Here is a 15,228-nt window from a genome sequence, read left to right on the forward strand (position 1 = left end):
TGACAACTATAGATCTTATCTAATGAAATAAAATTTAGGATGGGACTATCTGAGGACTGGACATGTGATTTCATTTGGTGCAGGTAGCTCCACCATTTGGTGAGGAAATTTTCTCTATTAATGCATATAAATACCTTTCTTATCTCTTCTGGAGTTAAAGAACTGACTTTGCGACTGAGAAATATAGTTCAGAGTCACACAGCTAGTACATGTCAGAGAGAAGCTTGAACTTAGAAATTCCTGGCTTCAAAGCCTATCCTCTATCTACTCTGCTATGCTATTTCTAAATAGGATGATATTTGAATGCAATGAATGAGAAATCTTACATCTTACATTGAGTCCCTACCTCCCATTTCCTCAATCGCCAGTGAGGGAAGATAGGGGAATACTATAGTCTGGATCATTGAAATGAGCATGTTCTCTGAACTGCTTAAAAAAGGAATAAGGAGTACTGCACTTAGCACAGTGGTTTATATGTAATAGGTGCTTAATTAATGTTTATCAAATGATTGATTGAATGAAGGACAGGCAGCCAAGAACTAGCACTAACTGCGCCAAAATGTAATAGCAGCTGCATAGCACATATACATTCTGGGGACTTGGGATGAACCAGTAAAATCAAATTTTATCCAGTCATATGTACTTTAGATTAGGAAAACTTAATTTTTTTCTACTTGGGACCCCTTTTTGCCTGACAAATTTTTATGTGACCCTGGGTATGTAGGTATACAAATCAAATATTTAATAATAAATCACATTTTATGATCCCCCACATTCATATTATGATACCTATAAGGGATCAAGAGCCATAGTTTAAGAAGCTGGGCTTTAGACCACATAAAGAGGAAGGTAATCGATGGGTGAGGAGATTCAAATCCAAGTCATATGGGGATAAAGGAATGCAGAATGTTTAACATGAAGATTAAAAGGAGATGGTATAGTTATCTGAAAGTGTGTCATAGATTATTATATGGAAGAGAAATCAAGCTTTCGGTATTTCCAAAGATAAGAGGAGAAAGAGATAGTGGAAAAAATTCTTAATGATTAGTGCTGTATAATGTAGAATTTGTCATCATACTGGGGCTGATGATCAGTTACCCATCTTTGAAAGTCTTCAAGTAAGGTATAAATGTGGCCAAAGGTGTGCTAGAAAGTAGCTTCCTAATTCAGCTTTGGATTGGACAAGATGACCTCTGAAGGGTTTCTAATTTTGATATATTATGATTCAATGATAAAGATAGTTTTAATTGTTAGGTGAAGATTTTCTAAAAGTTTAATTAGGTTAAACATTCAAAGAATATGCTTTATACATGAAGACAACACTGCTGTCTCTTTGTGAATAACACATACTCTTCAGTTACTTTTTCCCCCCCTAATTGCAATGATAGATTTTTTTTTTTTTACTGAGGTGTCATTCATACTTGTTCCTCAGCAAATGTGAGATGTCTGCTCAGTTTGAAGAGTAGTGATCTATAGTAAGGAACCTGAACTTTCCTCTGTGGTGAAATCATTTTACCTATGGGGTTCAAAATCAAAGTCCTGGTTTAATTAGAACCTGGCTCTACTATATTAATAACTGAAAAAAAATTCCTTTTAAATCTGGTCAATCACAGGTAAATTGTAAGCCACACCTTTAGTGTCACATTTTCCAAAGGTTTGCACAACAAACACCTGAAAAAAAAACACCCCAACCTCATAAATATGCCTTGAGTAAAGTGTACATGCAACCACCTGTTTATGTTTGCAATGAATTAATTTATACATGAAAAATCCATATGAATGCCCAGATTTAGAAATAAGTTAGTACAAGAAAGCATGCTTGTTTTTAGCTGCTACTAGAGCAGATCCTAATATAAGTTAGGTCTTTAGTCTTATTTCGGTGTAACTTTTTTGTGGAGAAAAAATGATGTTAGCTGTTACATCTGATGAATTTACTATTCAGAGAAAGAACAAAATGACTAATCACAGTATACTAGATATTAACCTTATTAATGCATAAAAACTGGCAAAAGGGAAAGATAATTATCAATGCATAACTGCATAATTTGACCTTTAAAAGATGCTGCAAGATAGGAACATTTCCCCAGCCTACAAAAATTTTAATGATAGGAAAAGAAATTTAAAACGATATATTTCAATTGGAGAGGTCACCGTCTTCCCATCTGGGAGGCCTGGTTTTTCTTGGATGTTAGGCTTTCAAGAGACCTTCTTGGGAAAAAGAGGTGACAGCCAACTCATTGCCTAATTGATTTAGGAATAGTGCCCAGGGAGATAGTCCAATTAAGTCTACAAGCCGGCAATTAGCAGGAAGGCCTCTAAATCCCTGCACTGAGAGCTTGTTTGCTTTAGTAAGAACATAAATGTGCTAGAGATAGGCAGGGAAAGCTGGGTTTTCTGGAAAGCTGCTGTGAGTAGTCCCACAAGGGAGAACTAAAGAAAAACTAGGTATACTGGGCAGGGAATCTTCTGCTTAATAGTTAACTGGGTAATTTAGATGGTGTATTTTTTTTTTAAACAGACAACATGCAAAACATCAAACATCCACTTTAGTGTTGAATGTGGAGATATACAATTGTAAAACCTGTTGTTGGACAAAATGGGGTTGGATTATTTATCTTACAGTAAATGACAGTGTACACATGTTTTAAAAGCCTTTCAACATTCTTCTTGGATAATAATGACATTTTGAATATATTCAGGTACATTTTTATTATTTGGAAAGGCTGTATTCCAACTAAGGTATAGTAAATCTATTCACTAATAGATAATTATCTTTTAGCTCAAATAAGATGTTATAGGTAAAGCACTCAGCAAGTCTTAAAGTAATATGTAAATGTTAGTTACTATTATTATTTTAGGTTAATAAAATCATATGAATTAAATTAAATTAATTTCAGGAACTAAAAATAATTGCCATATTGCTTAAGTCCCTATCTCCTAGGAAGTTTTATATTTTTGTGTGAATTGGCAATGTTTTAATCAATGAGATAAATTCACATATCTATTTGTAAAAATAGGAGCTAAGTTTTTCAGCATTTAAACATGTGCTTCGTTTCTATTTTCTATTTACTGGTCATAACATGTACAATCAAAACACCATTTATGCATTTAAAAGAGAAGTTAGGGAAGAGCTAAGTGGTTCAGTGGATAAAGTGCTGGGCCTTGGAGCGGAAAACCCAAGTTCAAATGTAGCCTCAGACACAAGCTAGTCATGTGATCCTGAGTAATTTGTCTTAGGTTCCTCAACTATAAAATGGGAATAATAATTATAACGCCCAGCTTACAGGATTTTTGCCAACATTGAATGAGGTAATCTTTGTAAAAGTGCTTAGCACAGTGCTGGCACATAGTACTTATTATATAAATGCATATTCCTTTTTCTTATGTTTATATTTTTCACTTTGGGTTTTATTATGGATCCTTCAACATTGACATTTGAATCACCATAATGCTGAATCAGAAGTCAAGGTCTGACTCTAAACTTTGACTTCATAATCTATCTTAGATAAATCGTCTAACCTTTTTGAGCCTATTATCTTTATCTTTTTAAAGAAAACAGACCATCAGGTATCTAAGGTCTCATCAAGATCTATGAAAAAGAGTTCTGACTTAAAGGAGACTTAAATTCAAATCCTTATTAGAACTCTAGCAGTATGACACAAGTAAATTATTTTTCTCTGAGCCTCAATTTTCTCATCTGCAAAATGAGGATGACTTACCTATTATAAAATTCATTGAGTTTTTTGTGAAAATCAAATGAGAGAATTTATGGAAAATGCTTTGTAAGTTGTAAATCACTACATAAATATCAGTCCTTGTTATTGTTGTTGTTTAAATGTTAAATGATCTAGCAGAGGGTTTCCAATATGTTAAGTATTTCTGAGAGGATATGCAAAAAATCATATGTGATGAAAACAATCTCTATAAATGATGAAAAACTAATGTTTATAAGGTCATAGATCCATTAAAATATCAAAGTATTCTTAGTAAGAATATTTTTTTTTGGAAATTGAGGTAATTAAAAAAATCAAGTCATTTTTTATTGAGATGCTTTGTTGAAAACTATTATTTTATGTTTGAACATTCAGAAATTCTGATCATGGAAATATACAATCAATGTAATTTTTTGTGATAAATGTCTGAAGTGCCTGTTGGAATATTTATGAACTAATGTTGATAATAAAACCACAAATATAAAAGATAAAGCCTGGACTAATTTGATCAAAAAGTGAATGTATTATAGGAATAGTTTATGGCTTTAATTCTAATATCAGTATTAGAAACATTTTATAATTCACACTTTATCCTTTTATTTTACTCACCTAGTTTAAAGAGAAGTACACCCAGTGGCCCTCTGTCAAACATAAGGAACAGAAGATCATGAATGTCAATACTGTTAGGAGTCTGAGGAACAAACTGAGAAGCTGTCCACTGCATTTGAATGAGGCTACTGGAGACATCAAAATGTTTACTAAGTTTCAGGGTTTTCTTTGGTGAGCAGTCTTCTGCCAAAAGTTGAACTTTAATAGGTGATAATGCTATGTCAAAAATCTGTAAATCCCCCTGGGTACTTCCAACCAGTAGGATAGCACCACCTGGGTGGCAACTAATGAATGTAGGCAAAATTTCAGCTTGAGCCAACAGAGTCACTGTTCGATGGGCTTCATAGAGAATGATTGAAGAATCTTCACAGCCTAGAATTAGTTTGTCTTCAGCAACATTCCTGCAGCAGCTGATGGCCTTTGATCGTAGTGGTATTCTGGTGACTGTTACACAGTGGATTTTGTTTCGAACACACTCATAAATGCAGCTGTCAGCCATGGGCTCTTTGTCTACACTGATGGAATGCTCTACTGTGTGCACCTGATAAGGCTGATTAGTGCTAAAGCTAGCATCAAGTGGATTCCATTCTGTACGGATGAAACTCAGAACCTGTATGAAAAAAAAGTATATTCAGATAAACATTTATTTTCTTCTTTCATTGCATAATGTGCTGTATATTAACTAGTGTGCTAGCATCTTATTAGAAACCATTCCTTTCCCAATTTGAACTAAACAACACAAAATTTAAACATAGAAAAAGAACAGTATCAGAAATAACATTTATCATTAAAATATTGCTTTAAACTTGAGTTTAAGAAAAATATAAAATAAAAAAGATACTGACAAATATCTATGTACTACATGCATGACATAACTAAATAGCCTGAATATGATTCAATTATTTTAGGTAAAAGTAATAGAAATGGCACCCAAACTTCCAATGCTATTTGTTTGGAGGAAAAAGATAGACATAGAGAGGTCAAATAATTTGAATGAAGACCCATAGATAGTAAGCTTCAGAGGTGGATTTGAACTCAGGTTGATTTCAAGTGCTATTGTTTTTTCCACTGTACCACATTGCCTCCCAAATCATACTTATTATCAAACAAATGAATGTAAATATTAATGATTATTTGAGATAAGTAGGGAAGAAATCACTTTGTTTAGAACATTATTTTCTGGGCAATGGAGATGTGATGCTATAAAGTTTCAGTGACATCTTTTCTTCTGGGGACTGGTGATAACAATGGTGGCAGTGGGTAAAGAGAAGAATTTAAGAAGAGAGAGGATGGTGGACAATTAAGAGGGGTAGGAGAGGGTGGTAGTGGCTTTAGGATGCTAGAAGATGGGTTGTCCATCAATCAATTATCAATCGATCAATCAATTAACAAAGTTATTAGGTGTCTAGCTAGGTATTACAGATACAAAGACAAAAAAAAAAATAGTCCCCACTTTCAAGAGGCTTACATTTTGATTCCTTCCTTCCCCAGAGATCTACCCATACCCCTTTGGGATTTAGGGAGGGATGTGTTTCTCTAGATAAAAATAGTTTCATGGTAGTATGATTCTAAAGAATAATCATAAAGAAACTATGCCAAGTAATATAAAACAGAATGGTGGAGGACCAGAAAGCATGAAGCTCTCAATGAGATGATTTGCCATCATTCCCCAGACTTCCTATTGCTCAGGAAGGAAGCTTGCCACTCTGGATATCAATGCTCTGGGGCAAAGACTCTACCCTAGTCATCAGTTATAATAATTCATTTATTTTAAATTCAAGAAAAAAATTAGTTAAGACCTACTGATTGTTGTAAGCCGATGATATTGGCGACACAGGAATTTTTTATTTTTTTATTTATTTTTATTTTTTAGCTTTTTATTCATAAGATATATGCATGGGTAATTTTTCAGCATTGATAACTGCAAAACCTTTTGTTCCAATTTTTCCCTTCCCTCTCCCCACCCCCTGCCCCAGATGGCAGGTAGACCAATACATGTTAAATATGTTAAAGTATATGTTAAATACAACATATGTATATATGCCCATATAGTTATTTTGTTGCACAAAAAGAATTGGACTTTGAAATAGTGTACAATTAACCTGTGAAAGAAATAAAAAATGCAGGCGGACAAAAACAAAGGGATTGGGGATTTTATGTAGTGATTCACACTCATTTCCCTGAATTCTTTCGCTGGGTGTTGCTGGTTCAGTTCATTACTGCTCTATTGGAACTGATTTGTTTCATCTCATTGTTGAAGAGGGCCATGTCCATCAGAATTGATCATCATATAGTGTTGTTGTTAAAGTATGTAATGATCTCCTGGTCTTACTCATTTCACTCAGCATCAGTTCATGTAAATCTCTCCAGGCCTTTCTGAAATCATCCCATTGGTCATTTCTTACAGAACAATAATATTCCATAACATTCATATACCACAATTTATTCAGCCATTCTTCAATTGATGGGCATCCACTCAGTTTCTAGTTCCTGGCCAATACAAAGAGGGCTGCCACAAACATTCTTCCACATACAGGTCCCTTTCCCTTTTTAAAATTCTCTTTGGGACCTTATATCTCTTTGGAATATAAGCCCAGTAGTAACACTGCTGTATCAAAGAGTATGCACAGTATGATAACTTTTTGAGCATAGTTCCAAATCACTCTTCAGAATGGCTGAATGTGATCACAATTCCACCAACAATGTATCAGTGTCTTAGTTTTCCCACATCCCCTTCAACATTCCGTGTATATTTTTCCCTGTCATTCTAGCCAATCTGATAGGTGTGTAGTGGTATCTCAGAGTTGTCTTAATTTGCATTTCTCGACACAAGACATTTTTAAAAAATGCTTTCATACTTTTAATACTTGTAGTAACAAAAGGAGGAAAGTAGTTGTATGACAGAAGGAAAAGAATACTGGACTTAAAAGTTACATGACCCAGGTTGCAGATTTAGATTGAATCAGCCACATCACAACTTTCAGAAATGATTTAATTCCTCTTATTGTCTGCTTCTCAGTGGAAGGGGGGAAGAACTTTTCTCTGCTTATTTCACAGGTTAGTATGGATCAAAGAAAATAATTTAAAGTACTCTGAAAATAGCATCAATTTAAAGTATTAGTATCATCAATATTAATCATCCTCAAAAAAAAAAAAAGAAAGGACAAAAACTACAACAAAAGAAGAATGTGATAGTAATTCACACTGATATAACATTTTGAGATTGATGTACTTTTACTACAATAACCAAGTCAGGTAGATAATAAATAATAATTTGTATATGTCTAGTACTTAAAGTTTTTAATGTACCTTTCTCCCAATAACCCTGTGAAATAGACAATGCAAATAGTATTATTCCAGTTTTTCAGAAGAGGGAACTAAGGCCCAGGGATCTAGCCAAGTTACATGGCTAGCTAAATTTGGGAAGGATTTGAGCTTGTGTTTCTTAAGATGAGATCCAATGCTTTTTTCCTCTATACCAAGCTGCCTTTAAGTAAAAATTCTAATAATACTGGATACTAATTTTAATCACTATATACATCTAAGTATATATACATATACATTATATATATATTCTATATACATCCATATATATATATGTGTATACACACATATATAAACATCACTGAACAAAACTTAAAATAGAAAAGGTAGTCACAAAAATATCTCTATTTTTGAAATGGATGTATCCCAGTGACAGACATCTTGATCAGAAAATTCATAATCTTAGGTCAAAATAATATGAAAGGTTCCACTCACGTGGAAGATGAATTAGACTTGCTCTGCATAGCCTATGCTAAATGGAAGGGAAATTATAGGGAAGCTCAATATAGGAAAACCATCCTGATAATAAAGTATTATTCAAAAGTAGAATGAAGAGTATCAAGTTTCTTCTTATTGAGGTTTTCGTTCATATTTTTTAAATGATATTGCTTTTCTAAATTATAGTACATGATTGTGATAGAATATTATTGTGTTATAAGAAATGACAATCAGGATGATTTCAGAAAAATCTGGCAACACTTACATGTACATTAATGCAAAGTGAAATAAGCAGAACGAGGAGAACTTTGTACACAGTAGCAGCAGTCCAATACAATGAAGAACTATGAATGACTTAGCTCTACAGACGCAGCAATACAATGATTCAAGACAATTTCAAAGGCATCACAATGAAATATACTTTCTCACTTTCTCCCTCCTTCCTTTCCTCCATCTCCCCCATCCTTGTTCCTTTCCCTCTTCTTCTCCCACTAACTTGACTTCTTGTACAAAATGTCTAATATGGAAATGCTTTACATGATTGTACATGGATAACTAAAACTAGATTTCTTATTGTCTGGGGAGGGGTAATGGAAAGGAAGGAAGGATAGAATTTGGAATTCAAAACAAAAAAAAGAAACAAATGTAAAAACAGTTTTGACATGTAATTGAAAAAATATTTTTAAAAATCTGATCCCCAATAAGATGAGCATTTCCATATACAAAGAAGAATAGAGGGAAAGGACCATATATGAAACCACCAGTGTTTTATGAACAATATTAAATGTTTTCTAATATATTCAACATGTCACTTCCAAAGCTGTCCTAGTTCAGAGTATTTTCTATTGATTTATGTTTTGTTTCTTCTATGCAATTTTTTTTTCATTTTTGGTGCCCCATCACTAGCTCTCCTTCCACAAAGTCAAAAATAAATAAAACTCTTGAATCTGATATGCAGAATTAAACAAAACAAACCCCCCACATTGGGCATACATTCCGAGACATATATTCTAGAAATGTGTTTGTTATTCTACATTTTGTTTTCATCACCTCTCTCTCAGAAGGTGGGTAATATGTTTTATTATGTTCTTTGGAATCATGGTTGGTCATTATATTGATCAGAATTTTTAAGTTTTTCAAAGTTGTTTTTCTTTTTTTTAAAGTCATTGTTACTAAATAAATTGTTCTGATTTTGCTCATTTCATTCTGCATCAGTTCAAATAAATCTACCTATTCCTCTGCCATCACATGTCTTGCCTCAAAAATCTTCAGTCACTCCCCATTGCCTATTAAATAAAATCTAAAGTATTTTGCCTTCTATCCAAGGCCATTCATGTTTAGATACAATCTACCTTTCCAATCTCATGTCCTTTAACTTCCCTAAACATGTTATACTTCAATCAAAAGAGATCGCTTATTGCCCAAATATAGTTATGATTTCCCACCTCCATATATTTATTCATGTTTTTGCCTCTGATTAGAATGCTCTTTTTTCTCCCTTTTCTTGACAAATCAAATGGATCCATTAAAAAAAGGAAATACAAATACTACTTCTTCTCTGAAGCCTTAATTGATACTTAAGGCAAAAGTGATCATTCTGTTCACTCAATTTCTATAATGCTTTTTACTTTTCTTATGAAATTTAGACCCTTCTTGCATAATAACGTTTGTTGCACTTCTCATATCTTTGTTAATAGATTACTAATACCTTCACGATACAATCTTGGTAAACCTCACAGGAATTAGCTTTGATATAACAGGCATTCAGTAAATATGTGTTGAATGAAAAAAATTAAATGTTAATGAAAATAACATCTGACTTCCTAAAAAAAGTTCTATTTCTAGGATATCAATCAACAAGTATTTATTAAATGCCTAACATGTGCCAGGCATAAGAGAAACAAGTAGAAAGAGTAAAACAATCCCTGCTCCCTGGATTGACATTCTAATGGGAGCGAGGGAAGAAAAGTACAAATAAAAACATACAGTATAAATGTAGATTGAATAAATACAAACATATACACAATAGTTAAATGAAAGAGAGATTGGGATGGAGGGACAATAACAGTTGAGAGACTCATGAAAAGCTTATGAAGAAGATAATATATATGCGTAAGTATAAGGAACAGAGGCTCTCTAGGAGGCAGAAGGAATGAGGGAATGCATTTTAGTCATATAAGACTAAATATATATAAATATATAATATATATATATATAAATATAAATATATAAGTCATATAATAGCCATGCAAAGGCACAAAAATGACAGAAAGAAAGTGAGAAATAGCAAGAAGACATGTTTGTCTGAATAGTAATGCTCAGTAAAGCTGGATGAATAGATTGGGGACAGGTTGTGAGGGGTTCTAAAAGCTAAAAAGAAGAAGAGGTTATTTTTCCCTCCTGGAGGAAAACACATGCTGGAGTTTAGCAACAGTATTCGCATTAACTAAAGCAAGCAGACCAATTAGGAGATTGTTTTAGTTTTTAATCAAGGAAGCACTGTATTATAAACTAAGAGCATGCCTCATTCACATCCCTAGAAAGAACCAAGATTATAAACTATTTTCCTATAATAGATGTTGCCAATTTAACCAATCTGTTTATGTGAAAAAATATGAGAAAAGAGAAATATTTAATATCAAATTAATAATTAATACATCTTTCAAAGAGATAATGGCAAATCATGAATAAACAGCCATGGGAATGTAGGATTCAAGAACAAGAAGAATATGAATATTATTTCATTGCAAAGTATATAAATGAGAAAACCTGAAAAAATTATCACTTGCTAAGTGAAATGAGGAGAACCAGGATTTCATTGTATATGGCAACAGCAAGATTATATGATGATCAATTGTGATGGATGGAGCTGTTCTCAAAAATGAGATGATTCAGGCCGGTTCCAATAATCTTGTGATGATGAGAATGATCTACACCCAGAAAGAGGACTGTGTGGAATGAGTGTGGATCACAACATAGCATTTTCACTTCTTTTGTTGTTGTTTGCTTGAATTTTATTTTTTCTAATTTTTTTCCTTTTTTGATCCAATTCTTCTTGTGCAGTAAGATAATTGTATAAGTATGTATGCCTCTGTTGGATTTACATATATTTTTACCATGTTTATAATATATTGGATTACTTACTATCTAGCAGAGGGGGAAGGGAAGGGAGGAAATTGGAAACCAAGGTTTTGCAAGGTCAATCATGAAAAATTATCCTTGCATATGTTTTGAAAATAAAAAAGCTTCAACAAAAATGTTATCACAAACAAAAATATCAGCCAACTGGGGTATGAATTAGTAAGTGATAATCTTTAGGATATTAGATTAATAATCTAATACTCAAATGTATCTATGCTATCATTAATTTGGGAGTTCTCTTTTGAAGTTATAGAGAACAGGCTATCCATGTCTGCCCATTCTGGACAACTCTTGTTAATGTTCTCCCAAAAGGCTGCCACAGGGGAGATTTTCCTAAACTACCAGAGGCTTTTCTTGATTTATCCCAACATCCTGTTATCTTTCACTCATGCCAGTCCATCTTTTCTTTTAATTGTATAAATCCTTCATAACTGTTCTTTTTTAGATTGCCCATTGATTATATTTTGCAGCCTGCTCACATTCACCATGCATCTTTCCATTGTTGGTGTGATACTCATTTTTGATTTTTCAGAATCAGTAGCATTCCACACACTGTTGCCATGTAACAATCAGTGAATCGATGACCAGTATTTATTAAGTTCCTTCTATATTCCAGGAACTATGCAAAGCTCTGGGGATGCAGCAATTCTGCTGAAATGTCAATAAAAGAAGGGCCTGTGCTTTCATGAAGAACTTGGAGTTAGTAAATAAGCTTCTTGTTTCCCCCAAGCAATTTAGGCCACTCAGTCTTTTCCTCTTTTTTAAGGTTGAATCAAGCTCATTGTCCATCTGTACTACCTGTCCTAAATTAAGACGTCATTGTTGAACAAATTCTATAGTACATAAAAAATGCATGTTGGAATCGGATAATATACACTCTCTATGTATTTGGTCTTGTCTGTGCATATGAATGAACAGTACCAAACCTTGGAATAATTCCATCTACTCTGAATATATCTTATATTTACCTAGTTATTTATATCTCCCTGGTTATAATGCAAGATCACTGAAAATAGGGACTGTTTTTAGCCTTTTTTTATATTTCCAGTGCTTAACACAGTGGCTGGTCCATTGTAAATTCCTTAGAAATGTTTACTGATTGATAACATCTGCCAAGTGTTGGGGCTCGATGCAATGAAGACCAATGTCCTCTGCCAACAGGAGTATCTGGTGGGCCTCACTATCCATGGGGAATCTCTACTTGATTCAGACTCCTATAATTACAATGGTGAAAATATTTGTTGGGCATATATCTCTCCCCTTTTTGCCTCACCTGATTTTTGACAATAAGCACTGTACTAACTTAGTATGGTCTTATCAAATTCATTTCTGTTTTCTCTGCCTACCTAAGACAGGGAGAGGAAAAACACAGATTAAACAAAGAAGTGAGGGAACTAATCAAGGGAATGACATACAAGGTAAGAAATAGGAAGAAAAACAACAAAGATAAGGGGAAAATATTCACATCATTAACACTGCAAAAGGTGATGGAAAGAACAACCATAACTCCTGACCTGTAGACTTATTCTCCCAGATACAATTTATAGAGACTCCTTATATACAATATTTTGGGAGAGTACATGAAATGAAGCCTTCCTAATGAAAGCACTTACAAGGAAGAAGTTTTGGGAAGCAGTTTTCCATAATGGTCCACACTTTCATCATCTCTCAATTAGCTAAAACATATAGAAAATATGTGGTCTCATTGCTTGTATGACAGTCCCTACCCTCATTCTGTGCAGTTATCATTATTCCATGTATCCCAAATAGTGATCCTATCCATTCTCTTATGATTGATTGAGAAATATTTATTAAGCACTTAATAGGTGCTAAGCATAAGGTTAAGCTTTGGGGATTCAAAAATAAAAGCAAGACAATTCTTCCTCTTAAAGAACTTATACACTGATCAAGAGGCAAAAATTTTATAAAAGGGTTCAGCTTCAGAAAATTAGGGAATAAGTATTTAGTAAGCACCTCTCATTTGCCAGGAATTGTGTTTTACAAATATTATCTCATTTGGTCCATTTGGTAGATATCATTATCATCCCTATTTTACAGATGAGAAAACTGAGGAAGACAGCAGTTAAATAGTTTGCCCAGAGTCACAGTCAGTAAACATCTGAGGCTGGATTTAAATTCTGGTCCTCCTGATTCCAGTCCCTAAGCTTTATCCTCTGGTGCCACTGACTGCCTCTTTAGTTCAGAGGTAAAGCCCAGAGGACCTTAGAGATAGTAGCAATGTGGATTTTAATTTTTCCACATTAAAACACAAGTTCTTTGAAAATAGGGATTACTGAGTGAAATGAGTAGAACCAGGAGATTGTTGTGTACTTCAACAACACTACTATATGATGATCAATTCTGATGGATGTGGCCATTTTCAACAATGAGATGAACCAAATCAGTTCCAATAGAGCTGTAATGAACTGAACCAGCTTCAACCAGTGAAAGAACTCTGGGAGACGACTATGAACCACTACATAGAATTCCCAATCCCTCTAATGTTGTCTGCCTGCATTTTAGATTTCCTTCACAGGCTAATTGTACACTATTTCAAAGTCTGATTCTTTTTGTATAGCAAAACAACTGTTTGGACATGTATACATATATTGTATTTAATTTATACTTTAACATATTTAATATGTATTGGTCAACCTGCCATGGGTGGGGGGGAGGAGAGGAAAAATTAGAACAAAAGTTTTGGCAATTGTCAATGTTGTAAAATTACCCATACATATATCTGGTAAATAAAAACTATTAAATATAAAAAAAGAAAATAGGAATTACTTTATTTATTGGATTTATGTCCCTAGTGCCTAACATAGTGGCTGATACATAGTAAATGCTTAAAAAAATATTGGCTGATTGATGGATTCAAGTGGTATGAGCAGCAATGTAGGACAAGGGATATAGGACCCTTGCTGATCCTCACTGGGAAGTGAGTCTGGTAGGTACTCTAGGTTTCTGTAGGGGTGAAATTGATGGAATGAAACAATAGCTAGTTGGGAGTAAAAAAGGGAAGGTGAGGGAAGTGTGCTCTGACAGGCTCTATAGAATAGAAGGAACTGTAAATCCTCCTCCTTTAATACAGATTTTATAAAAGAAGAAAACATTTTTTGGTCTGTCCTTAACCCTTGCCAACTTCAGCTCCTTTTAAATTCTAGCACTTGACACTCCTTTTTGCTTATCTTTACTTTTATTTTCCTTACACATTTAAAAAAATATATATGTATATATGTTGTTGTGGTGAGTCCTCTGTGTATTCACATGTCTTTTCAGATGACTACAGCTTTCCTTCTTCATTAGAATGCTTTATTTCCCTTTGGGAATGTAATCCTTGAGAGCTCACCCCTCCTGAGTTGACTTCTTATATAGCATTGTAGTCCATGGTATCTTACCTACATTTCCATTGAACCCTTTAACTGCTGCTCTCCCAAAATCTAGCATGCAAATCAGATTATGCCCAGCATGTCCCTTCCTATCACAGACTCTAGAGAGAAATTATTTCCCCTCAAATACCCTTATTTTCACTCCTTCACATTTCTAAAAACCCTAGTTCTTTCTTCTTAGCAAGAATCAGATCTGGAATAAAAGTTTCTTCTTTATCCTGTGAACGATGAAATGATAATTAGGACAAACTGAAATGTCACTAGTTAAAATGTTTGGTTTTGTCAGAAAGTCACCAGAGAATGTTAGCTGAAGTCTTCTATTACTATTCTATTTGAATACTATACTATTCAGATGCCTCTGAACCTGGCTAGTGATGCTTTTCTCAGGTTGAGAACTGATACTGAGGAACTGGCACTGACTTAGAGAACAGTAGATTCATGTCTTTCATTTCACAATGATCCAGAGCATGTACTCACCAAGCAGATTGGTGAGTAGAATTTTTCACATAATTTTTGCTTTTCTCTCTTTTGTGTAAAATTAAATCTATGTAAGTTAAATGTGCTTATGAGGTGGTTCTCCAACCTATCTTGCTCATGCATCTGTGAACATGCTT

The 15,228-nt window shown here is 33.8% G+C and overlaps 1 protein-coding gene across 5 annotated transcripts in view; it reads right to left on the reverse strand.

Annotated features, from left to right (window-relative positions):
* The window catches only part of WDPCP (WD repeat containing planar cell polarity effector), a 401,691-nt gene that overhangs the window by 189,738 nt on the left and 196,725 nt on the right, over positions 1-15,228 (reverse strand). For all 5 annotated transcript variants that reach the window (XM_074287032.1, XM_074287033.1, XM_074287034.1 and 2 more), the window contains one exon: positions 4,323-4,932. In XM_074287032.1, coding sequence (XP_074143133.1) covers positions 4,323-4,932 — 610 coding nt within the window. The remainder of the gene's footprint in view (positions 1-4,322; positions 4,933-15,228) is intronic.

This window comes from Sminthopsis crassicaudata, chromosome 2 (genome assembly GCF_048593235.1).
Source record: "Sminthopsis crassicaudata isolate SCR6 chromosome 2, ASM4859323v1, whole genome shotgun sequence".
Classification (NCBI taxonomy): Eukaryota; Metazoa; Chordata; class Mammalia; order Dasyuromorphia; family Dasyuridae; genus Sminthopsis; species Sminthopsis crassicaudata.